This window comes from Filicampus tigris, chromosome 7, assembly GCF_054856515.1.
Source record: "Filicampus tigris isolate MCC_2025a chromosome 7, RoL_Ftig_1.0, whole genome shotgun sequence".
In the NCBI taxonomy this organism is placed as follows: domain Eukaryota; kingdom Metazoa; phylum Chordata; class Actinopteri; order Syngnathiformes; family Syngnathidae; genus Filicampus; species Filicampus tigris.
The window spans coordinates 1,504,948-1,531,471 of NC_141223.1; the positions used below are offsets into that span (position 1 = coordinate 1,504,948).

At 44.1% G+C, this 26,524-nt stretch overlaps 1 protein-coding gene and 1 long non-coding RNA gene across 8 annotated transcripts in view; one reads left to right on the top strand and one right to left on the bottom strand.

Annotated features, from left to right (window-relative positions):
* Window positions 1-15,372, top strand: part of LOC147144324 (uncharacterized) — an 83,934-nt gene extending 68,562 nt beyond the window's left edge. For 4 of the 5 annotated variants that reach the window (XR_015087563.1, XR_015087566.1, XR_015087562.1 and 1 more), the window contains 3 exons: window positions 11,746-11,892; window positions 12,001-13,274; window positions 14,061-15,372. This is a non-coding gene — a long non-coding RNA (uncharacterized LOC147144324). Of the gene's footprint in view, window positions 1-11,745; window positions 11,893-11,924; window positions 13,275-14,060 lie in introns of all 5 variants that reach the window. The other variant, XR_015087564.1, reaches the window with a different exon arrangement.
* gpr4 (G protein-coupled receptor 4) lies at window positions 7,319-26,236 on the bottom strand. Of its 3 annotated transcripts, XM_086036595.1 has the most exons (6): window positions 26,082-26,236; window positions 25,934-25,990; window positions 24,540-24,593; window positions 11,754-12,337; window positions 10,157-10,421; window positions 7,319-9,274 (listed from the first exon to the last, which is right to left on the bottom strand). In XM_086036595.1, the coding sequence occupies exons 4-6, from the start codon at window positions 11,880-11,882 to the stop codon at window positions 8,559-8,561; spliced, it is 1,110 nt and encodes a 369-aa protein (XP_085892721.1). In that variant the 5' UTR covers window positions 11,883-12,337; window positions 24,540-24,593; window positions 25,934-25,990; window positions 26,082-26,236; the 3' UTR covers window positions 7,319-8,558. The 3 variants fall into 3 exon arrangements, with proteins under 3 accessions (XP_085892721.1, XP_085892723.1, XP_085892722.1); XM_086036597.1 differs by lacking the exon at window positions 24,540-24,593; XM_086036596.1 differs by lacking the exons at window positions 25,934-25,990; window positions 26,082-26,236 and having other exon boundaries at window positions 24,540-24,708.
* Window positions 26,237-26,524: the final 288 nt, after the last annotated feature.

Sequence of the window (26,524 nt, forward strand, 5' to 3'; positions counted from 1 at the left end):
GAGGAGCTTCATATCGACCAAAGTAGTGTTTTGCTGGCACTTTGATACCAAGGAACTGTAGGAGTGAGTTGAGGAGTTTCATTTGGATAAAAGTCGTGCTTTTCACCATCTTGTGGCATCTGTATCTATATTATGAATCTTTTGTGTCAATTACGCCCAGATTTTTGCATTCAATTACTTTGTGTTATCGGTGAATACTCTGGTTAATTATGCATCGTCTGCCATTCGTGGAACACGTCATCGTTGTGCCCGTCACTACACATTGCAGGCATAGATCGATGGACAGAAGCGATGATGATTACACCTGATGATCTCTTGCGCTGGTTAGAAATGTGATGCTCTAGTTTGACGCAATTCATTATCCTGGACTGGGCGATGAATCCGTTTTATCGGAAATGGGCAGCTGGCGACTGACTGGCCCCGTGCGGCTTCACTCGCAGTGGCTCTCGATTGGTTTTGAGAAAGAAACATTTTTACTGCAGATGAGCAGTTGTAGTTGTTTACCACTAGATGGCAGTCAAGAGCAACTCCAACCCCAAGACTGTATTTCCCCACCTGAGAAGAAGTGAAGCCAGGCCCAAATGATCTTTCAAAAAGATTTTTTTTTTTAACAAGAACCGTTGACATTTCGTTTGAAGGGCGTGAGGATTTCATCAACTTTAGCCCTCCAGAAATTAGTAGGTAGTTTTTTCCAAAACCTCTAGTTGAGGAATGTATCTTTTTTCCCTTTTTGTTTGAAAAAAAAAACATTATGCACCTTTTTTGTCCCTATTTAAAATGGCATTTTTGTCATACATCTGGTTAGGAGGTCCGCTGTCCTGTTTGGCCCCCCCGGTTGCCCTGAGCAAAAATGGGGACCTCCGCCATCGTTTAAGTTGCCCACCCCTGAGTTTTATGTATTTGTTTGCGTTTATTGCCATGACAAACTTTCAAATCTGCTTCTGACATGCGCCTTGGCTGCGAATACGGAGGAGATAGTTGAGATGGCAGCCTCAACCCATAAAGTCATGGAAATAGGAAATTTGGGTTTTTTGTTTTCTTTTTGAGTTGAAATAAATCCGATTTGCCCTGCGGGGCCAGCCTTCCACGATCCAATCGAATATTTTCACATGAATGTGCTCGCGGGCTGCAGTGCTGTTTTTCTGCTTTTGATCTCCAGATGGATTCTGGGTCACATTGGTCACGCGGGTAGGAGGAATAAATGGCGCCCATTCTGTAGCCGTAACGACGGGATTAAACCTGTTTGTGTTTTTCAAACACGGAGCCAAAAATAAATCGACGGTTGCCGTCCAATGACAAGCACATGTTGCTTAGAAACGTTTGAAATAGGCGCTTTGCTCGCAGGGTGCCGGTGGGGCCTTAACGAGGCTTACATTCCACGTGACGCCATTCATTATCCTTAACGGTGACGCGCACAAATATGATTCGAAGCCAATATTTCGCTTTGTTGAGTGGAGAGGAAGATTTGAGTCGGTTCAAGTCAATATTGGCTACCTTACTGAATCACTGGTGAAGTGAAAAAAAAAAATCATTTGAAACCCTAGTTTGAAAACCTACCCGTGGCATAAAAGGATACATTTGGGGCAAAACCTCAATTTGAAACTCTGACTTTGAGCTCCAACTCAGGCTTAAAACCGTCATTTGAAAAGAGAATTTGAAACCTTAACCCTGGATATGAAATTGAAATGTTAACCATGTTTGAGATTCATAAAATTGATATAGGATGAAATACAGTATTGTTAAGATCTAAACCTATTTTGAAACTGTAATTTGAAAACCTAAACATATTTTGAAACCCTCCTATGAAGCCCTAAAACCAGTTTAAATCTCTAATTTGAAACCCTAAACTTGGGTTGTAACCCTACTTTGAAACTCTAACTTTATTTTGAATGATACATTTGAAACCCTACTTTGGAACCCCAACCCTATTTTTAAACACTACTTCAAAACCCTAACCCGACTTGGAAACCTTAATCCTAGTTTGAAACCCTACTTTTAAACCCCAACCATAGTTTGAAACTGTACTTTGAAACCCTAATCCTAGTTTGAAACCCTACTTTGAAACCCTAATCCTAGTTTTAAACCCTACTTTGAAACCCCAACCCTAGTTTGAAACCCTCCTTTGGAACCCTAACCCTATTTTTAAACACTACTTCAAAACCCTAACCCGAGTTTGAAACCTTAACCCTAGTTTGAAACCCTACTTTGAAACCCTAACCCTAGTTTGAAACCTTACTTTGAAACCCTAACCGTAGTTTGAAACCCTCCTTTGGAACCCTAACCCTATTTTCAAACACTACTTCAAAACCCTAACTTGAGTTTGAAACCTTAATCCTAGTTTGAAACCCTACTTTGAAACCTTAACCCTAGTTTGAAACCTGACTTTGAAACCCTAACCCTAGTTTGAAACGCTACTTTGAAACTCCAACCATAGTTTGGAACCCTACTTTGAATCCCTAATCCTAGTTTTAAACCCTACTTTGAAACCCCAACCCTAGTTTGAAACCCTCCTTTGGAACCCTAACCCTATTTTTAAACACTACTTCAAAACCCTAACCCGAGTTTGAAACCTTAACCCTAGTTTGAAACCCTACTTTGAAACCCTAACCCTAGTTTGAAACCCTACTTTGAAACCCTAACCCTAGTTTGAAACCCTAACCCTATTTTTAAACACTACTTCAAAACCCTAACCCGAGTTTGAAACCTTAACCCTAGTTTGAAACCCTACTTTGAAACCCTAACCCTAGTTTGAAACATTACTTTGAAACCCTAACCCTAGTTTGAAACCCTCCTTTGGAACCCTAACCCTATTTTTAAACACTACTTCAAAACCCTAACCCGAGTTTGAAACCTCAACCCTAGTTTGAAACCCTACTTTGAAACCCTAACCCTAGTTTGAAACCCTACTTTGAAACCCTAACCCTAGTTTGAAACCCTAACCCTAGTTTGGAACCCTAGTTGGAAACCCTAACCCTAGTTTGAAACCCTACTTTGAAACCCCAACCCTAGTTTGGAACCCTACTTTGAAACCCTAATCCTAGTTTTAAACCCTACTTTGAAACCCCAACCCTAGTTTGAAACCCTCCTTTGGAACCCTAACCCTATTTTTAAACACTACTTCAAAACCCTAACCCGAGTTTGAAACCTTAACCCTAGTTTGAAACCCTACTTTGAAACCCTAACCCTAGTTTGAAACCTTACTTTGAAACCCTAACCCTAGTTTGAAAACCTCCTTTGGAACCCTAACCCTATTTTTAAATACTACTTCAAAACCCTAACTTGAGTTTGAAACCTTAACCCTAGTTTGAAACCCTACTTTGAAACCCTAACCCTAGTTTGAAACCTGACTTTGAAACCTTAACCCTAGTTTGAAACCCTACTTTGAAACCCTAACCCTAGTTTGAAACCCTACTTTGAAACCCTAACCCTAGTTTAAAACCTGACTTTGAAACCTTAACCCTAGTTTGAAACCCTACTTTGAAACCCTAACCCTAGTTTGAAACCTGACTTTGAAACCCTAACCCCAGTTTGAAACCCTACTTTGAAACTCCAACCATAGTTTGGAACCCTACTTTGAAACCCTAATCCTAGTTTTAAACCCTACTTTGAAACCCCAACCCTAGTTTGAAACCCTCCTTTGGAACCCCAACCCTATTTTTAAACACTACTTCAAAACCCTAACCCGAGTTTGAAACCTTAACCCTAGTTTGAAACCCTAACCATATTTTTAAACACTACTTCAAAACCCTAACCCGAGTTTGAAACCTTAACCCTAGTTTGAAACCCTACTTTGAAACCCTAACCCTAGTTTGAAACCCTAACCCTATTTTTAAACACTACTTCAAAACCCTAACCCGAGTTTGAAACCTTAACCCTAGTTTGAAACCCTACTTTGAAACCCTAATCCTAGTTTTAAACCCTACTTTGAAACCCCAACCCTAGTTTGAAACCCTCCTTTGGAACCCCAACCCTATTTTTAAACACTACTTCAAAACCCTAACCCGAGTTTGAAACCTTAGCCCTAGTTTGAAACCCTACTTTGAAACCCTAACCCTAGTTTGAAACCCTACTTTGAAACCCTAACCCTAGTTTGAAACCCTAACCCTATTTTTAAACACTACTTCAAAACCCTAACCCGAGTTTGAAACCTTAACCCTAGTTTGAAACCCTACTTTGAAACCCTAACCCTAGTTTGAAACCTTACTTTGAAACCCTAACTCTAGTTTGAAAACCTCCTTTGGAACCCTAACCCTATTTTTAAACTCTACTTCAAAACCCTAACTTGAGTTTGAAACCTTAACCCTAGTTTGAAACCCTACTTTGAAACTCCAACCATAGTTTGGAACCCTACTTTGAAACCCTAATCCTAGTTTTAAACCCTACTTTGAAACCCCAACCCTAGTTTGAAACCCTCCTTTGGAACCCCAACCCTATTTTTAAACACTACTTCAAAACCCTAACCCGAGTTCGAAACCTTAACCCTAGTTTGAAACCCTACTTTGAAACCCTAACCCTAGTTTGAAACCCTAACCCTATTTTTAAACACTACTTCAAAACCCTAACCCGAGTTTGAAACCTTAACCCTAGTTTGAAACCCTACTTTGAAACCCTAATCCTAGTTTTAAACCCTACTTTGAAACCCCAACCCTAGTTTGAAACCCTCCTTTGGAACCCCAACCCTATTTTTAAACACTACTTCAAAACCCTAACCCGAGTTTGAAACCTTAGCCCTAGTTTGAAACCCTACTTTGAAACCCTAACCCTAGTTTGAAACCCTACTTTGAAACCCTAACCCTAGTTTGAAACCCTAACCCTATTTTTAAACACTACTTCAAAACCCTAACCCGAGTTTGAAACCTTAACCCTAGTTTGAAACCCTACTTTGAAACCCTAACCCTAGTTTGAAACATTACTTTGAAACCCTAACTCTAGTTTGAAAACCTCCTTTGGAACCCTAACCCTATTTTTAAACTCTACTTCAAAACCCTAACTTGAGTTTGAAACCTTAACCCTAGTTTGAAACCCTACTTTGAAACTCCAACCATAGTTTGGAACCCTACTTTGAAACCCTAATCCTAGTTTTAAACCCTACTTTGAAACCCCAACCCTAGTTTGAAACCCTCCTTTGGAACCCCAACCCTATTTTTAAACACTACTTCAAAACCCTAACCCGAGTTCGAAACCTTAACCCTAGTTTGAAACCCTACTTTGAAACCCTAACCCTAGTTTGAAACCCTAACCCTATTTTTAAACACTACTTCAAAACCCTAACCCGAGTTTGAAACCTTAACCCTAGTTTGAAACCCTACTTTGAAACCCTAACCCTAGTTTGAAACCCTAACCCTATTTTTAAACACTACTTCAAAACCCTAACCCGAGTTTGAAACCTTAACCCTAGTTTGAAACCCTACTTTGAAACCCTAACCCTAGTTTGAAACCTTACTTTGAAACCCTAACCCTAGTTTGAAAACCTCCTTTGGAACCCTAACCTTATTTTTAAACACTACTTCAAAACCCTAACTTGAGTTTGAAACCTTAACCCTAGTTTGAAACCCTACTTTGAAACCCTAACCCTAGTTTGAAACCTGACTTTGAAACCTTAACCCTAGTTTGAAACCCTACTTTGAAACCCTAACCCTAGTTTGAAACCTGACTTTGAAACCCTAACCCTAGTTTGAAAACCTACTTTGAAACTCCAACCATAGTTTGGAACCCTACTTTGAAACCCTAATCCTAGGTTTAAACCCTACTTTGAAACCCCAACCCTAGTTTGAAACCCTCCTTTGGAACCCCAACCCTATTTTTAAACACTACTTCAAAACCCTAACCCGAGTTTGAAACCTTAACCCTAGTTTGAAACCCTACTTTGAAACCCTAACCCTAGTTTGAAACCTGACTTTGAAACCTTAACCCTAGTTTGAAACCCTACTTTGGAACCCTAACCCTAGTTTGAAACCTGACTTTGAAACCCTAACCCTAGTTTGAAACCCTACTTTGAAACTCCAACCATAGTTTGGAACCCTACTTTGAAACCCTAATCCTAGTTTTAAACCCTACTTTGAAACCCCAACCCTAGTTTGAAACCCTCCTTTGGAACCCAAACCCTATTTTTAAACACTACTTCAAAACCCTAACCCGAGTTTGAAACCTTAGCCCTAGTTTGAAACCCTAACCCTAGTTTGAAACCCTAGTTTGAAACCCTAACCCTACTTTGAAACCCTAACCCTAGTTTGAAACCCTAGTTGGAAACCCTAACCCTAGTTTGAAACCCTACTTTGAAACCCTAACCCTTGTTTGAAACCCTACTTTGAAACCCTAACCCTAGTTTGAAACCCTAACCCTAGTTTGAAACCCTAGTTGGAAACCCTAACCCTAGTTTGAAACCCTACTTTGAAACCCCAACCCTAGTTTGGAACCCTCCTTTGGAACCCTAACCCTATTTTTAAACACTACTTCAAAACCCTAACCCGAGTTTGAAACCTTAACCCTAGTTTGAAACCCTACTTTGAAACCCTAACCCTAGTTTGAAACCTTACTTTGAAACCCTAACCCTAGTTTGAAACCCTCCTTTGGAACCCTAACCCTATTTTTAAACACTACTTCAAAACCCTAACCCGAGTTTGAAACCTCAACCCTAGTTTGAAACCCTACTTTGAAACCCTAACCCTAGTTTGAAACCCTACTTTGAAACCCTAACCCTACTTTGAAACCCTAACCCTAGTTTGAAACCCTAGTTTGAAACCCTAACCCTACTTTGAAACCCTAACCCTAGTTTGAAATCCTAGTTGGAAACCCTAACCCTAGTTTGAAACCCTACTTTGAAACCCCAACCCTAGTTTGGAACCCTACTTTGAAACCCTAATCCTAGTTTGAAGCAGGGGCGGAGCTATGGGTGGGTGAGAGCACCCACCCAGATTGAGAGACTGCCCACCCAGTGAGATTCATGAAAAAAATATACTTTCAATTTTTTTATAAATTATTACGAAATTGTTTTTGAATTTGTGTTTCGTTGTGTTTTTTGATTGTATTGAATGATAAGAATGGCATAATTGTGGTTGTCTAAGGAATGTCTGAACTTCATATTATTCACTTTGTCATTCTATTTGAATGTACGATGTGTCGGGACAGGAGGATTGTGCTCAGTGAGGGAAATATTCAGGCCCACCCTGATTTTTCCAGGCCTACCCATTAGCCAGCTTCTGGCTCCACCCCTGGTTTGAAGCCCTACTTGGGCACCCGATTTGAAACCCTACTTTTAGCTCATTTTGGAACCTTTAAAATAGAAGACAATGATCCCTGAAGTTTGAGTGCGCGTTGCTCAGGTGACAGTATACTTTATTCTGCTCCAAAACACAAACATGAATAACTTACAAACTTGACTTTCAACATGAATTAAAAATTTTAAAAAAAAATAAAAAAAAGAGAGCAAATAACGACAGCGTCCACGCGCGTGCATTAAAAGTGCGGCCGGCGTGGCGGCAAAGTTACAGTTGATGCAGGAAGGAATCCGGGTGCAATCACGAAGCTTCCCGCTTTGCTTCCTTCCGGTCAAACGTGCTCAATATCACGTTCGCTCGCTTCCTCTACAACAGGAAGCGACGTGTCGTCCGTCGCCTTCCCATCAAGCCGTCTGGTCCACATGGCCGCCGCCCCTTTAGTACCCTTACCGCTGCGCTTGGTACCTCAACGGAATGGTGGCAAATTTTGCCCGATCTTGGCCCCCTTCACAACTTTGGGCAAGACAAACAGCAAAAACATGGTGGCTAATTCTGGCCTGAAAGCCCAACCCTGTCCTGAAACTCACCTTTGGAAACCCTAACCTTGAGTAGGGTTTGAAACAAAATTCAAACCCCATCTTGGCTGGAAGTCCTAACTTGGCACCCTAACCCTGGCTGCAAACCCAATTGGAAACTCTAACCCAGGCTTGAAACCCTCATTCAAACCCTGGCTTTAAAGTTTACTTTGAAATAGTGCCCGACCGATTAATCAGCTGGCCGATTTAATTGAGCGATATTAGCCGTTTTAAAACCGGAAAAGAATTGGCCGATTTTGGCCCTTTTTTTTTTTTTTTTTTTTTTTTTGTCACTCATGAACAAATTCCACCATAAGGCAAATAATGACATTCACACATTCCAAAAAACGGACCAAAAAAGCTGCCGATTTTTCTCTGTTGTAAAATGAAAGAAATACTGAAGCTGATAACGCGTTGTCAAACGGTCAAATGTCCTGCATGTAATTCATATCGTTATTGCGGTAAGCGTTCAGGATTTTTTTTTTAATTCATCGGCCAATTAATCAATTATCGAAAGTTTGTTCAGCCGAATATCACGATTGGCATCGGCCTGAAAATATTCATACTATGAAGCCCTAACGAAGACCTGAAACCCAAACCCTTATTTGAAAGAAAAACCTTCGTGTGAAACAAATCGTTTGAAACGCTAACCCATGTTTGAAAGCCTCATTTGACTCCCCAAGCCGACTTTGAAAGCGAAACCTCCATCTGGAGCCCGACGTAGGCGTCAAAGCCCTTTTTTTTTTTCCCCCCCTCAACTCTCGAGTCACTTCCTGCCGGCGAGTATGCTCATCTGCAGACATTCCTCCTTGAGCGCCGTCTTGTACCCGCCGGCCTGCCGCGCGTCGGCGCCGACGCGCGGCTGCTTCTTGGCCGCCAGGGGCGTTTCCATGGTGACGGAGGCGGCGTTGAGCGCGTCGGCCTGCGACGGCGACGAAGCGGAACCCCGGCGGCACGCCGCCGCCGCCGCCAGCGCCGAGAGGGCCCGGCCCACGTCGTGCCTGGCGCCCTCGTTGACGAAGCAGTACAAAATGGGGTCGGCCAGGCAGTTGAGGCTGGTGAGCGCCAGCGAGACGTGGTAGGCGGCGAACAAGCGCTCCTCCGAGCCGCAGTCGCACGGCTTCCTGAGGAACATCACGCTCCGCACCAGGAGGAGGACGTGGTACGGCCCGAAGCAGAACAAGACGATCAGGATCAAACTGAGCGCCAGCCGCTGGATCTTGGCCTTCTCCTGCCGCTCGGTGGAGACGTTGCAACGCACGGCCGCCAGGATGCCGCGGTAGGCCACCAGCATGGCGCTCCACGGTGCCAGGAAGCCCAGGAAGATGCGGTACAGGTTCATGCCCGCCACCCAGTCCTGCATGGGGTACTTCTCGAAGCAGAAGGTGTGGTTGACGCGGCCCTGGAAGAGCTCGTCGTGGAACAGCGGCGCCGAGTTGGCCACGATCTCCATCAGCCACACGCTGGCGCTCACCACGATTGCTGCGCGGGGGGGGACAAAAAGACGGGCGCTCACTCGCTGCGCTTGGACCAACACTTTTGGCCCTCTCGCGATGCCAACGATAACATCGCAACGTCGATACTCGACTATGAGCGGTATCCATACCAATATATCAACCCACCCATATCGCTGCAATTATCACCAAACTGTATCATTATCTCAATATACTGTATCGTGATATTGACATTTTATCTCAGACCTGAGTGTACATTAGAGGCGGGATACAATATCGCACCGCTTTGCCAGGCAATATCGTGATACGGCAACCCTGTCTGAAGTTCGCGCATCGATACTGTACTGTACCGGCAAGGATATCACGATATCAAAAGCCCGTATCGCCATATCTTATGCCAATCGTAAGGCTACGACAACGATATTGCAATATTGCTCGACTGTATCATGATAGGTTGTCCCACCCTTAGGCTACATTAAAGATGGGATTCAACATCACGCCACTTTTTTCACTACCGCTACTGTCCCATGAGAGGTAGGTTATCAATATATTTGTTCATCGTATCGTGATATTTTGCGTTGCCCTTCAGTATACATTGTGGGTGGGATACAAGGGATGGGATGATTGAATACTGCTTATCTGATATTGTCATATCAATACATCGATAATATCACAATGCAGTGATTATACGCTACGTCTGACGTTGACATCAATACAATACGATCGGCAGAAGTGATATCATGATATCCTTAAACCGTATCACCGACAGGTTGCCAAAGATGCAGTGAGGGATACAAAATGACGATACCTCAAAGCGCTGATATCGTGACACATGTTGCGCCATTGCTGGACTGTCCGGTGATTTGCCCCGCCCTCTGTGCTGCATTGGCCACCACCGAGCGGGACGTACCTGTCTTGACGCGTCGCACCTTGACGAACCTGAGCGGGTAGGCCACCGCCAGGTATCGGTCCAGCGAGATGCAGCAGAGGAAGGCGATGCTGACGTAGATGTTGGTGTAGAAGATGAAGCCGAAGAGCTTGCAGCTCTCCTGGCCGTGGATCCAGTCGTCGCGCTGCAGGAAGTAGTCGATCCACAGCGGCAGCGTGCCGATGTACAGCAGGTCGGCCACCGACAGGTTGATCAGGTACACGCCCAGCTCGTTGTGTTGCCGCACCTGGATGCGGGAGAAGGTGGCACCGGATCAAAATGAAAAAGACACCAGGGACAAGGATGCCACCTTGCACAATACAATGTTGACAATTAGTCCGTTGAGTGAAATAAACAAGCTAGCCTTGGCTACACACGGGCGGGCACTGTAAGTGAAGTGACGGGCGAGGAAGGAGCGAGTCACTTCTTGCCGCTGAGAGGCAGCGAACCTGTTCCTGCAGCGACTGCAGTTGTACGTTTGCATTCAGCCAACAAGAGCGACGTCTACATACACATGCTGTGATTACAATTCGGCAGCATTTTCCGTCCCTCCTCCGAGGAATCAGAGCACAACTTCATCCAGCTTGAGGCCACCTACAGGCTGCTGGTGGAACAGCAGGCAGCCAACAAATGAAAACGGGATGATGATGCAGAGGAGCTGCTGCAGGTTTTGTATTTCACGAGGTATATTTTTGTGGCCAAATTAGATTTGAACATTTTATTGTGATTTTTGTAATGTCTCAATATTTTATCTCTCTTTCTGTAACGCTTTTCATGTTTCTATGTAAAGCACTTGGGATGTCTTGTACATGAAATGTACAAATAAACTTGCCTTGCCTTCAAAGTGCTCTCTAAATAAAGTCGAGTTGAGGGCTCTTCTCTCAATTTATTCACAGCCGCAACCATGCACAGTATAAATAAACAAAAAAGGCCAAGGTTATTATTGTTAATAAAGACTAGCCAAATAACTCGAAAAAAAGATTTTCGTTAATGAAATTTAAAAAAAAAAAAAATGAGAATACTTTAAAAAAAAAATACAAAAACATTTTGAATGTATAAAACGATCGCAATAGCAAAAGTGTCCTTTGTCAATCAATTTCATAAATGAGCTTTTGGGGTTCATTTGAAATGTTTTTCTTTTGTTATTGCTGTCGACAGAAGAACAGAAGAAAGGTCATTTGGGGAATTGTAATAGCCTATTGCTTTTTAAAATATTTTATTACATAATACATTAAACTTTTTTTTTATCTTGCACTCCACAAATACACCATGTATTAAAAGCACTAACAATTAAACTTAAAAAAAAAAACAGTATTTTTCCCACCAAAATGTAAAAACATTCAAACTAACCTCCCCACTCTAAAAAAAAAATGAACAGAAGTCAAAACGAAATTAAAAGTAGCTTGAAAAATTCTAAACTATTATAACCCCGCATGGTACGTGCAGTCAAAAACAACCACATCTTTTTTTTTCAACTTGCTAGCGGCTTGTTGCCTGCTTGCTTGCTTGCGCTTACAGCGGCAGCCACTAGTGGCCACTATTGAGAGCGCATCTTTTTCTTGACTTTGCAGCTGCTCACCTGCATGTAGGCGGCCCACAAGGCCAAGCAGTTGGTGGGCAGGCCCAGCACCATGACGATGATGTAGAGTGTGGGCTGGAAGTACTGATCCACCTTGCTGTCCACATTACAGAAGGAGATGTTGCACATTGTCCTGAACGTACGTACGCGTGTGTGTGTGTGTGTTCTAAGTCAGTCTCAGCTCTGCGGCTTCCTGCTGGTCCGCCATTTTAACAACATCATGGCGTCCTCCCCCTCCTCCCCCCAGCCGGCCCGAGCCGAGGCGTCCTTCCCGGGGCCCGTCATGGCTGCCGATTCCCGCGCCAGGGCCCGAAATGTATCATCGCCCGCCCGCCCGCCCGCCGCCTCTGCCACGCCCCTTGACAAGGCGCTGCGTCTGATTGGAAGAGGAGGAGGCTTGAATGGCGGTGAAATGGAAGCCGCCTTATCGACGCGGGACCAGGCCTCGCCGGGCCTGAGTGGGCCTCATCAATCTTTTAGAGATTAGTGCGTGCGTGCGTGCGTGTGCGTGCGCAGCCACTGATGCTCTCGCCGGCAGCCGCGTGACGACTTGACACAGCCGCACAGCTTCTTGCGCACGCCACCTGTAACACATCAAGTCATTCTCATTTAATTGTCATGTTTATAAATCATTTGATTAGAATTCAGTTGGCAATGACTTCACAAGGTCAACTAAAACATGTTAAATGCATATTCATTGCATGAACACATTTGTTTTTTGGATCGTTAAAATGTACTTTTTTACTTTGTAAATGTGGTTACCTCTTGAAGTAAATGTCTAATTTATTTATGGTAAGTAACATAAACATAATAGTAAAATAGAAAAAATACTCATACACATCCAACTCTCATACTGTCATTTTTGTAAATTATTTTACTCATTTTAAAATGCAGAAAAGAAAGAAAGAAAAAAAGAAGGAAAGGAAGGAAGGAAGGACCTCTCCACTGATTTTGTGTTTGGTTTCGCCAGGAGTGGTTTATGGGAAGAGCCTAACTGAAGCGTGCACGTGGTGGTGCGTTGTTCACGGCGTCGCACATCCGCATGTATGATTTTGTTTGGTAAAATCCGCCGGCAGCGTGTCATCCCGTCCGTGCCAGAGCAGGTCAAACAAACGCTCGGTCAACACGTCGCCATGTGTTTTCGCTGGCACAAACTAACAAAACTTACAACTTGTTGTTGTTGTGTTCTTCTTGCTATCATCTTTCCAACTACATATTTCCGTCTTTGACAAATGCTAACATTTGGTGTGTATACTTTTAAAGGACACTTTTTAACCTGTTGTCCACAGCTGGAGCCTGCCTGGCATTCCTGAAATGACACACGCGAGTAAATCTGTAGTTTTCTGCCAATTTCTGAGAATGTGTCTGTGAACCCGCCCCTTGTGAATTGTGCCCGATTGTGACATCACAGTGGGGGTGATTGACATCATAACCGCAACCGCTCAGAGTTCCTCAGCCGACGGCAGATGGACAAAGTTCCAGAGCTCGCCGGCCAGAGCGCTGTCGCGCCAAAGACGAAAGGTAAGCAAAGTTGCGGCGTTTGCGCGGATTAGCTTCTCATAATAACGCAATGATAATATTTGGCTCAACTGTCAACGCCAGGGCGAGCGCTATTTGTCTTTGGCCGACGTCGGGCACCACGACCTGACATGAAATCGCAATTGTCAACCTGTGGCTTGGTGATGAATCTTTTTGGGCGATCGAATTTCGAAGTCCGGGCAAGTCGTTGGTACAGAAATGAAGATGACGCATGGATTCAAATCGCAAAGCCAGACGTGCAAGCCTTCACCGAGCGCATTGACACAGTGGGGACTGCCTCCATGTAGGGCTTTACACAAACACGGACCATTACTTGCCCCCCCAGACCAGACCACCCACCGGAACACAAACCAGCCGCTATCAGAACCCCACAACACAGAGCTGATAATATTCCAACCGGCCCACATGCCAAAAGGAAAACCCACAAACCCGGCAGTTGCCTCCGCTGTTTATAAAAAGTGCATCTCCTTACAGAAGCTATAATAGCTCAGAGTTGATAATTAGCTAAATAGTCTAATACTGGGCTAGTGAAGTGTTGCCGGTTTGGGTTGGTCTGACGCGCTGGCGGCTTGGTTGCTTGATGTCTGATTGTGCCCGTCCAGAAGTCATTTGCGAAAATGACGTCGTTTATTTGTCATTTTCCAAGAATTTAAATCCCCATGAAACATATTGCGTCTATGAACATCAATTCCGCCGCACGAAGCCGTCAAAAAACACGTATGCCCTTCCCAGTCAACACCTCTACACTGTTTCTCTCCCTTTTCTTAGATACTCTTAGTGACAGCGCCACACGGTGTTCAAGACAAGTAGTACATACAAAACATTTGACCCATATTTGGCTTCTATAGAAGCGACAAGAGTGAGACGGAAGACGGGGACAAAAGAACAACAATATTCTCATTCCGGGCGTATCGGGTTCAGGTCTGAGAGAGTCCGAGGGATTTTCAACCAACGTAACATTCCGGTACGCTTTGAAGTTCGAAACGCTCCGAGGCAAAAGGCTCGTACATCCCCAAGACCACAACCAGGAAAACTATCTGCCGAGAAATGCACTGACGTGGAGACTGGGGAGACCAAGCAACCACTGAGCAGGCGTCACATTATAGATGCCCGAGGACCACAAAAAAAAAAAAAAGAGTACGAAAGGAGAAATTGACTGTTGTGCAGAAACGGGCAAAAATGTGAGCTGGGAAAAAAAAAAAATGCAAATGTCTCCCCGATACAACAAAGATGGCCAACGGGGTGGCCCTCCTGTAAAAGCAAGTGGAGAAAAGCTTTCAAGGATCAAGCATGTCAGCATCGTGCCATCTATAAATAGACTTGAGCAGACCCAGGTGCTCGGGCCAGACTTGAGTGGAGAGCCAAACAAAGACGGGAAGTCCAACGCGCTTGCACAACTGCGACAGGAAGTGGAACCCGACTGTCCCGCTCACTTTTAACACACACGACCTGACCTGCATTTGGCGGGCCACACGATGTTAGCCAAGCGCAAAGTAACCCACAAAAGACACCAAAACGAGAGTTAATAGTCTCAGCGGGCGAAACAGCGCCCCCCTCAGGCACAAAACATCATATCAACGATGCAAGACCAGACTTGAGATGTATATCAGTGAAGAAATGTCACCTTTCGGCCTCTGTCTTACTTGTAATGGGACGTGAATGTCAATTACTGGTCTCATATTGTCATTGGTAACACCAGCTTTCATTTTATTCCAGTATCAGTTCGGAAATGTTCAATATCAGCATCGATATCGGCAGTAACGACGACAACAGAAGCCTCTTTTGAACTTGTACTGGTAACTAATTGTCAAGTTTTAGCGCCGATGCCCGACCGGTCGGTTTGTCCGTCACTGACCGACGCCCGTTTTGCTGACGAATGACAGGAATTTTTTCAAAACAGACGGATTAAGCAAATGTTAAGTATCGGCATCAATATCGGTGATGATGTTGGCCTCTATTTGATATCAGTCCAATAAAGCTCGGTAGCCAATCAGAGCAAAGCAGAGGGTCAGCTGACCTCCCGTCAGGTGCTTTGCGAAGGAGGCGCCATCTTGTTGTTTCTGTTTTCGTATTTAATTGTGTCAGCGTGGGCGTGCTTGCCTTATCAGGTCAATTATCAACAATAACGCCATTTAGAATTTCACCGAGCTGTAAACCTGATTGTATACACTTGTGTGTGTGTGTGTGTCAAAAGCATAAAGTTATGACTCTGAGAAAACACACACACACACACACACACACCTCTTTCCTTCCTTCCTTCCTGCTGTCTCGCATAAATCCCTGGAGAAGCATTTGTGGAATTTCAGGTGCGGTGCCAAACTTGGAATAAAAACACCATGACATCAGTTCAACGGCTTGACTGTGTCACTTCCTGTGTGGAAGTCCAAAGTGGAGACAGAAAGCCAGCGAGCAAATAAATCATCAAAACATGAGCAATAGTTGTCAGTCCGATGAAGTACCGTTGCCGACTTTGGTAATCTCCCGAATAACATGCCCGAAAACTCACGTTACTTGCGAAAACTCACCCGCATCCCGGTGAAAAAAAAAATCTGCATTTTAGTCACAAGTCTTGAAGGCTCGAGAAAATGGGCAGTCACTAATTGACAGAACATTGGGTGGACGTCTCTACTATCGCAACAGAAAGCATGAAAACGTGTTCAGAAGCAACCCATGAGCCGAATTGAACAGGAAGTCGGCCATTTTGCTCCGAAGCGGCCATTTTGATGGGACTCCAGCGGCTCGGAATTCGTCCAAATGAGCATCCGAGTATCGCGTCAAAAGTTTGATGACCACTTGGGACGATTCGCCGCTGCAAAAGCTTCCGTTACAAAGGCCAATAAATCTCAACTCAATATTTTCATCAGCTTGTCAAAATTATATTTTGGCGCCGATTCCGCCCTCGTCCGTTCTCTTGCAGTCAGGTTTTCATATAATCAAATCTGCAAAATAGTCATGTATTTAGTCATATTTATGAATTCAGGGCTAGGTTAAGCAACAGCAGAATTTTTTTTCCTGAAACGTCATAGCTGTAAATTACAACACATAATGGATGGACTGTAACATCTGTATTGCGCAAGCTTTCAAACCAAAAAACAAAAAAAGGAAAAATATCTCAAAAAGTTGATATGCTAAAAAGAAAACATTTGAAATCATCCCCAAAAATATTGTAGCGTTGAAGTGAATCAGACCAAGTGGTGAGCTACCAACAAATCTATTAATTTTTTTGTTTTTGTGAAATATTTTTTCATTTTTATTCGCCTTTTGGTGTCTGAAGATTATATATTTATATATACATGTTACCACTTTGAGACTTCCACTTGAATTTTTTTTTGGTATGTTTGTGGTTTTTGTTTGCCCTAACATTGTGGAAAATCTGCCATTGCAAAAGATTTTTTTTAAATTCACATATAATACAAATCTTTTAATGAGTAAGAGGAAGGTTCCTTTTGGGCGTAAGCGCGCCAAATCGACAGCAACAACACGCTAAGCTAAATGATAATAATAATTAAAAAAAAAAAAAAAAAACATGCTAAGCTAATGCGACACTCAACAACTTTCCTGTCTCTCTCCCGCTCTTCCTTGTCCAACCTCCTGCTGCCTTCACGGTCCCCCCAGACAACGGGAAATCACATAACCCGAGAACAACACACAAAGTCGCTACAATACCGCCTGTTGAGCAGTGTTATCTTGTATTGGATCTCATTGAAAATAGCCCAGCCGATGAAGTGTCCTTGCATTGAGCGTCGATCGCTTCCAAACAACACACGCATGCAGTTTGCAAATAGCGGATGATTTGACACGCCTCGCAAGCCCGAAAATGAACGACTTTAATAAACGTGCACCTTCCGCTTCATTGATCTCATCTCGCTGTCATCACACAACCGTGCGTGTGTGAGATGATGCATGATAGCTAGAGGGTCATTTCATTTCGCTTATAGCATCTGATTTGCTGACCGGACAAGACCAGCCAGCTTCCTATAATAAATACTCGACACGCGCGCGCGCGCGCACGCACACACACACACTTGCGAGTAAAGGCCGATAAACATGAGCGCTGGCTGGCAAGAAGCCGCACCTCAAACAAAGGACGTGAACCTGAATGGAAGGTTACACAATGTTTTCATACACAACATGAGGAGAAACTGGAGCCTTTTCGCACAAAATCTTCATGTGAGCGGCAACACAAAAAGAAGCCCCAAAGTGCAAGTCAATACTTGGAGTCGAATCCTCCTCGCTTGTCTTACAATAGTTTGAAGCACAATGTTGCTCTTGTGCTCGTGCTTGTGCTTGTGCTTGTGCGTGTGTGCTTCCTGTCTCCCTTCCTGTGTTCTGTCTTTTTGTCTGATTGGTCGCTTAATTGTGTTGTGGTTCGCGCGTGATGACAGACATTTCGCTCGGCTTTTTCCTCTTTGCTTTCCCGTTCAAGTACTCGACAATTTACAATCAAGCGACATGATGCAATCAGTCCATTGATGACGCAAGACTCTGTCGTGCCACGACACAAATATGAAGCAATATGAAGGCCCTCGCACACCTTAGTCAGGGCGAATCCTCAACACCAGCATGAAATGCCGACGCTAAGCTCCGCCCACATCAGATGGTGCGCAGGCAAAAATAAATAAATAAATCGCGCTGCCCATTGGGGCTTGTTTGGGTCAATTCAATCGTATCCACGAGCCGTGGAATTTGCCCCAAAAGGCTGTTTGTAATCAGAATGGCCAGCAACTTCCCGTTGAATTCCTGGCACGGCTCCTTGAGATTTTTCATGTGTCCAAACACGTGTCCAACCAATTTCATGGCGAAATTGGTCTGGGGTTTGATTTTTCAAACTTTTCCCAGTGACTCTGAGAGGAAAGCTTTGGGCGAGTCGTTTTCATTTTCATTTTCACCTTGATGCGACCTTCCTCACACACAAAAAGTAAGATCAACTTCTGACCCTGTGGAGCTGACTTGCTATTAAATGAAACAATTCAAATAACAATCTTATTGGAGTTTCCTGTTATGCAGTGAGTCACCAAACCGTTTCACCATGTTTCCGCCCACATACAATAATCAAAACTCTCATATTTCCCAACACATCCATTGGCCTAGTAAAGGGATGAGCAACTTAAGTGCTGGAGGGGGGGGGCGCATGTGACAAAACTGCTATTTTGAATACGGACAAAAGACAGCTTCATATATTGCAGTTTTGATGATCCATTTTTCGACGCATGTATAAAAGTTCCCCTATCTCGACACAACAACAAAGGCTTTCAAGCAAGTACAAAATAACCACAGACTGTGATTTTTTTTTTCCCACCCGAGTGCAAAGGTCTCGCTTGCATAAAAATGGCCATTCAAGGACGGCACAAAAGTGCCGAACAAGGAACCAACATTAAGTGAAAGAACTCATTTTGTACATTTTTTCACAAAAATCAACGGAGTCCAATTTTAGTATTATTGAGGTACTATATTTGTTTAAAAAAAAAAAAAAAGCTAGCATATCAATTACGAGATTGATGGCAAGTCATCAAACTTGCACTCACAAAGACGGAAAATGTCATTCTTTGCAAATTGTCTGTCGAGTATATGTGCTTCAAATTTAGTCGCAATTAGACGAAAAACCTCTTGGGAACGTTTGTCTCGGCAAGTCTTTCCAAAATGATCCGAAACTGGCGAGCAAAATGTCTGTCTTCATGTTCCATTTCGGGAACGGGGCCTTGAAACTTTTTTTTTTTTTTTTTTTTATGGGATCTTCTCATGAACGACGGGACTACCAAATTGTCATGTTGCTAAGTCTTCGGGGGCAGAATTTTCCAAGCCGAGAAAGGTTTCCAGTGGGACGCCAAGAACAAAAATACAAACGTAATGATCATTGAAATGCACGCAAGCTCTCCTGTGAGTGACAGCAAACAAGTTGCGCTTCCAAGCATCCCCGCCTGCAGAATACATTTGCGGCCATTAGAAACGCATGCCATTAAAAACATTTGTTTTGTTTTCCTTTAAGAGGCTCATTAAACTTTCATTCAATCATCCATGGATGCGTTTCAAACTGCAGAAGAAAAACATCAGCAGTCACGGGACTCATGAAGGCTTGATTACCAGTTTTGAGCGTCCCGCATCTGTGCCGTTGCCCGACTGGAGTTCAGGGGTGATTTCAATAGTCCCATCGGATTCAGTGAGCGTTGACATTTCAAGACCAGCCGCGTCCGCTTGACCTCAGCGCAAGCCGTTAACCTCTCGCGCCTCGCGATCAACAAGACGTCACGTCGATGTCATTCGCCGTCGCGGCAAAGCACTCGCGCCGTCCGATCGATGCTATTGACGTGCGGGCCGTGTCAAAGACAAGAAAAAGCCACTTGAGATGAAAGCAACGACATGGTTTTCATTAACGGGCAGTCGCGGCTTTCCTCCAACAGGACCTCAAATCTATTTACTTCCTTTAAGAGGCACAGCGTGAAGTAAGAGCTCCCCTTTAACGGGAAATCGGAACGGCGCTCGTCAAACAGAAAGTTCTTCTTCCTCAAAGAGAACGTACAGGAAGTCACGGCAACGCGTCAAGCAGGAAGAAACAGTAAGGGCTCATCTCAAGTCTCTTCATTGCAATTCTTGGCTCCTCAAAACACTGAAAGACGACGGAGCGTCGCAAACAAGCATCATGGAGCAAGCATGGAGGGGTGGGGGGTGGGGCGTTCTAGCGGACAGGGGACATCTGACGGATGGTCTGCGGAAGTCTTTGAGCTCCTCGATGGTGACGTTTGAAAACGGGCGTGTGGACGCAGGACTTGACATTGAAGAGTTGAAGCGGGGGCTCATCTCATTTGTCGAATTGCAACTTTCGAGCTCCTCGCTTCTTTGTTCCAGCGCCTCCCACCACGAGTTCCGTCAAGGAGGGAGGGGATCGGCAGAGGGGCAAGGCGGGAGGAGGTAGAAATGTTTTGGCGAAAGGCACCATGGCTCCTGGATGTCGTCGTTTGATGGCGTCGTCTGCCAAAGGTGACACAAATGCACCACATGTCTGCCTGGCACAATTACTGCCATGGCCACAAATGTGCACTTGATGCTTCATGTTTCAAGCGGGATGAAATTCAAGTCAAATATCCGCATGGTTATGCTTCACAATTCTGCAGATGCAAAGATGAGCACGATTGGTCTGTTCCAAGCAATGGTGGAGCCGGGGGGGGGGGGGGGGGGCGCAAGGGGGACTAACCCCCGCCCCTTTGAAATATGCTTGGATTCCCCCAGGTGCCAGACCAGATAATTGACTTTTGGGTATTTTCTGATTTTTTTTTCCCCACATTCCCCCCCCATAGGGAACAAGGGAACATATAATGAATGTTGTATCTGTGTTTTCCCAAGAATGTTTGGGGGATTTGTGTTAAAAAAAAAAAAAAAATTGTTGCGTGGACACCCTGAGAAATCCTTGGCCCTGCCATGGGTCCCCCCCAAGAAAAAAAATAAAATAAAATTCCTAGCTCCACTGGTGGTCCCAAATGCGTCTCCCTGGCGTCCTCCACCCCCAATGCATATTTGGAATGATTTTTTAAATATGGCCAGACAAAAAAAAAAAAAAACGATTTTTTGCTAACGCATGATGTTGAATGTGAAAAACTGAAGAACCATCATAAAATCTTTTTTTAAATTTTTCTTTAATTGGCCAAATGCATTTGAGAAAGGGGTAGTTGGTTCAATGTCGTAACTATGGGAGCCGGCGCACTCAAGTCTTTTTGGTATCAAGTAACTGGCCCAAATAGAACAGATGCTCGGAAAAAGATGTTCATTCAAACACAAGTAATCAAGAAATGACTGGCAGAGGAAGTTACAAGAGAAGCGGCAGCTCATCTCGAACCGGAAGCGACGACTCTGACGGAACAGGAAGTCACAAAACTCCTCAAACAGGAAGTGGCAACTCTCAAGTCACAATCTTCCACTTCCTCTGTCGGGAACACAAACCGGAGGTAACAACTCTTCTCTTCCACTAGCACAAAGTAAAGGAAGCTGAAATGGGATGGAAGTAACATCGGTAACGACGCTCCTCTAGCAGGAAGTAACTACGGTAACGATTCTCCTCGCAAAAATAAGAGCACAAAGTGCGGAACGGCTCTCGTCTGACAGGGGGTGACAACCTACTTTCACCACCAGGGGGCATTGTTTTGGCAACATGAAGGACAGCACCGGGCTGGCGAGCCATGCAGAGGACAGAGCATTGGGACAAGACAGGATAGGACAGGACAGGACGGGCCAGGACACAACAGCGCTAGGTAGCATCGCACCTTGTGAGGGAAGGAGCGAGGGACACAATGAGTTAAAAAAGAAAAAAAAAGTCAAAGAACATGGGTGTGGACCATCATCCTCGGTTGTTAATCATCAGCATTAGTGAACCGCAAAAGCTTTGAAGAGCCTCCTCATCATCCACGGGGCGAAATGGACAAAACCTCAATTTGGCTCCTAATCTCTGTGACTCAACAACATGGCAGCCGTTGTGCACGCGCGTCACTTGCAACTTGCCGGACGCTTTCATCACACGACAACGCGCGACGCTGAGCCGCCGCGCTGCACGGTCCATTTCCTGCTCTATGGTTATGATCACGTTTCCTCCATGGCAACAGCCCCGTTTCACAAAAAACGGGAAAGAAAATGCTACATGGTGGAGGAAATCCATTCCATCATAATATGTATTCAGTACAGTACTTTGTATTTGTTACTTTGATTTAGCCTTTTTTTTACCTCAAGTGAGAGAATCGTCTTTGAATCGGCAATTGGTTGATTGATTACTTTTTGTTGGAATTAACATTTTCACAATCTCTTAAATGGATATCGTAACTTCTTGGTTGATCTTATTTATTCATTAGGAAATTTGTTATAAGAGGAAATATTTTAAAACCATATTTGGAATACCATTTTGTTTTAAATCATCTATATTTTAAGTCACAATCAATTGGAAATAATCATTGCAAAAACCATGTATTTTATTTCAAATTTATTGTCACTGTCCTGTGAAAAACACATACTTGAATGTCCAATTTCATCATTTTAAAAAAAAAATTCATGTCAATGGGATGTCCGTAACACGGAGACGCCATTAACGTTAAAAGAAAAAAAGGCCAGAAGTGTTTTGCACAGGACAGCCACGATATACACAAATTGACATGCACATTTTACCGGCCGCTTTGTTTGTTTTCACGTCATCCAGTTGCAACGTTGCCCATCGGTCCAACTTGAAAAATCCCACCTGGCCCAAGTTTTGCTCCCCCTGCCTGAGCTGAAGTCTCACGTGACCTCAAAGTCCAACTTTTCCTCGACTTGGGCCTGATTTTTGCTTGCATGTGACATTTGAGATTTTCCGCTGGACTCGACCAAGTCGAATCCAAAAATGATTTGACGGAGGACAGGAAACAAGTCCGTCCTGGTGACTTCCTGTCCGGGCGTCATGGAGCTGGAGGCATTGCGCAATAGTAAACAGTCGGCGCTGCTTTTATCTAATCACCAACCGAGACGTGACGTAATAACATCTGGCTGATAGTCTTCACTTCCCATGACATCCTCCCCAAAACGTCGCCATCTTCCGTGCTGGAACTGCGACCTTCAAGTCAAGGTGGAGTTTTTTTTTTTTTGTTTGTTTGTTTTTTTCTAAAGGCCAGGAAAAGCCAACCAGAACATCTGAACTTTCAAATGATTGATCTTAGTCTCATTATTTCTATCGCAAAAAGTTGGCATGCGATAAGGGGTGTGTAGACTTTTTTTTTTTGTCTATCCACTGTATCTCTTCTCAATATATCTTTTTTGTGTTCCAAGCTGCGAGGCTTGTTTGAGGCTTCTGGAGTGTTCCGGAGGGTGAACAGAGCCAAAAAGATCCGGCATGTGGACCGCAGACGTCTGTCGGGCTTGGAGGTCGCGGCTCCAATTTCGCAAGGCATCCTTCCTGTCGGCCGGGGACGTGTTTGCTCTTCGGTCCACGTGTCATCTGGCCACATTTTCAATTCCTTCTCCTCGTTAAAAGCTCACCACAATATTTTACTGCGTGTCTGGATTGTCATGCGCTCTGCTAACCGTAATACTTTGGAAGACAAAATCATATGTTATGTTAGTATTCAACTTTTTGGTGATATCTATATATATTTTTAACCACTATTAAAAAACGAAGCAAGAATCAAAATGAAAAAATACATGCCGACTGCCAAGCTTACACTGATTGTGGTCGTTAGCATTTTGTTGTCATTTCTTCTTGTCGGCTAAGCGGAAGAAGAAGGAGAAACAGTAGTCCAAGGTGTTGCTGTTGACTTAAGCACAAAGACAAGCAGAGAAGATTGGGGGAAAAAAAAAAATGCCGAAAGCAGGAATCCCGGAGGAGGAACTGAGCGAGCATTGTCGAGGGTCGGGAATGTCGACAAACGTTGGCGATGAGCAGACATGCTTGCCATTGTCTTCTGCTGGACTACATCACGCCGACGATATGCAACATGCGATGCACGCGGGCCTCACCGACGAGGTGCCCGCGCCGGCCTGCCCTAAAAATAGCCGATGAGATCATGTGATTTCCTAGGGATGTCGTGGAAGTGAGCATTTGAAAATTCAATTCATTGAAAATACAGCAAATCGTAACTTTTGTTTCCAAGCCTCCACAGATGTGAAGCACTTTTGCTTTTTTTTTAAAAAAAAAAAAGAAAACAATTATTTCCTTTTTTTTTTCTGCCAAGTGTTTCACATCTGCGTTGCCTTGAGCAAGCGGCGGAATTGCGGCGCGTGGTCCAGTTTGTGGTCGCTCGCTCGGCGGCCTCTGGCACCGGCCACAAACTCGTTTGTGTTTGTTGTGTGGACAGCTTTTCTTCTCAACACACACACACAAGCGGTCCAGATGAGGAGCATTTGCGTTTTAAAAGTCACAACACTAATCCAAGGCTCAAGACAGAACTGGTTTGTGGCTTTTGGGTGTCACCGGTCCATTCATTAACATCTTGACAAATGCCTCCATGAAAACACTTTGGAAACATCGACAGCCACAACGGCTGAGCCATTGCGAGGCAGCAAAGTCCAGAGCAACGATAATAACATTAGAAGAACGCAAAGATGCAGTGTATTGTATTGACGGCGGCGTATACGTAGCCATGGGATCAGATCAATAAATAATCAAGAAGGGCATGGCAATGCTTAAAGTGCACATGGTAGAAGAAGCGCGGAAAGATGCAAACGTGAAGAAGAGCAACACTAGTCAGCGCCACGACGGGAGTAAAAGGATGGACACGCACATTGAACTTTCATTGTACTCACCTTCACTTGTTTGTCCGCCTCCGAACGAACAGCGCATTCCAAAAAGTAAAGCAGCTGCAATCCAACAGGGATTAAAAAAAAAAAAAAAAAAGAAAACTATTATTTGCCGCAGGTAAACGTGAAAAGAAGGAAGAGTAACACGCACAACACTCAATGTGAGCCGAGTGCTGACCGCCTGCGCACAAAGACGAGAGAGAGAGAAGGGGGGGGGGGTTGTGTGTGGGGGGGGTGAGAATGAGTGAATGAGGGAGGAGGCGTAGAACAGCTGCTACACGACATTACTTCCTGTTAAGAGCTCGGCCTGCATGCATGTGCAACCTTCTTTACCGTCTCCTCATGCTATGCACGCGCACACACATGTACACGCGTACACACAAAAAAAACACGCGTGCACACTACGCGCACACAAACGCACTAACTCGCACGCTCACACGTCAAGTACACGCATTGCAACACAAACAAGTACACACGCACTTGCATACAAAAGCAAAAGTAAGCATGCACACGCGCCGGACATGCACTCTTTTCACACGTGCACATAAGGACACACACAGTTACGGTAACAAATATACACGCAAACACACACTCAGGCGCGCGGCCATCTTCAGAAACGATCAAAGGCAAATGCGCCTTCTCGTGAACGCGATGTGAAGGAATGTTTAGAAGTGGCTTCAAGTTGAACGAGTTCTTCTCGGCTTTGCGTTCAAGTGCTCCAGCGCACAGGACGACACTTTTCGCTTTCCGCGCAGAAGGCGATAGCATCGTGACCACTTTGGCACAGAAATGCAGCCCGACGAGTCCTCGAGCAAAGGCTCGGAATACTTATGACCGGATGATATTTCAGTTCTTTTTTCATAAATTTGCAACAACAAAAAAAAAAAAATCTACATTTCTGTTTTTTGTTTCACTCAAGATGGAGTGCTGGGTGTACATCAATGAGAAATAAAATCAACTTTTTTTGATTTTGACAAACGGCTGCAATGACACAGAAAGTGAAAAATGTCAAGGGGTCTGAATACTTTCCGTACCCGCTGTACATACACATGAAAGATAAAGCCGAACGACGGACTGAATTAAAGTGTTTGTTTTCCAGGTTTTTTTGTGTTTTTTTTAATCGCAGCCTTTGAAAATTGCCTTCTAATACATTGTAATGTCGATTTGAATTTGATTAATTGTTCAGTAAACAGCTAGACCAAAACACATGGGCCCATGATGTGTGCACGTGTGTGTGTGTGTGCGTGCGTAGAAAATAAGTTCTGAGCCTCGGGCAGCCGCCATATTCCAGTTAAATTCAATTAAATGTTTCTGAACGTTTTCTGTTCCCACGACTTGTCGTCGTCCTGGGAGACGCATTTGCATAAACACACAATGAACAAAAGTATTGGGACACTTACAGCACGTCAGAAGTTTTCTAAGATTGCGATCATCCACAGCCAAGCGACCTCAGGCAGCTGAGAAAATTCAGAAGCGACACGGAGTTAGTAACATTTCTGCTTAACAGCTCAGTTTACCACCTTGGATTTTTAATTGAGTGGACATTACCCAAAAGTAAAACTTAAAACCAATAACATCGAGTGTTACAGCAAGACTCCATTAAGAATAATCATGCTACCAATGTAGTCGTGACTAACGTCGGCTTGCTTGCAGTGCTAATGCTAGCTTAGTATTGCTAGCACTGCTAATTGAGACTACGATCGAATCCCCCTTTAACATGTCAGTACTGTATAGAATGTGCCGCCCTCTAGTGTTACATACAGTAACTGCAAGTTTATTGCTCACATTCATTCGTACCTAAAGGCCACGACAAAATGTCGTTTTTTCATTAGCATTTTCATAGCGTATCAAGTCTCAATACGCATTTGACATGCTCTTTGGCATTTTGTTATATTTCTGTCTCCCCCCCCCCCCCCAAAAAAAGCTAAAAAGGCTAAATTGCACTTATTCTAGTTTATCTAATAAAATGTAATCGTTTATTGTTAATTATT

What these genes read in the sequence shown, in the direction of transcription:
- gpr4 (XM_086036597.1), bottom strand. Translation starts at nt 11,882, where the DNA reads ATGTGCAACATCTCCTTCTGTAATGTGGACAGCAAGGTGGATCAGTAC. An exon ending in TGTGGGCCGCCTACATGCAG is followed by an intron (nt 10,422 to 11,753) that starts GTGAGCAGCTGC and finishes TCCCGCATCCAG; the next exon opens with GTGCGGCAACACAACGAGCT. An exon ending in GGTGCGACGCGTCAAGACAG is followed by an intron (nt 9,275 to 10,156) that starts GTACGTCCCGCT and finishes CCCCCCGCGCAG; the next exon opens with CAATCGTGGTGAGCGCCAGC.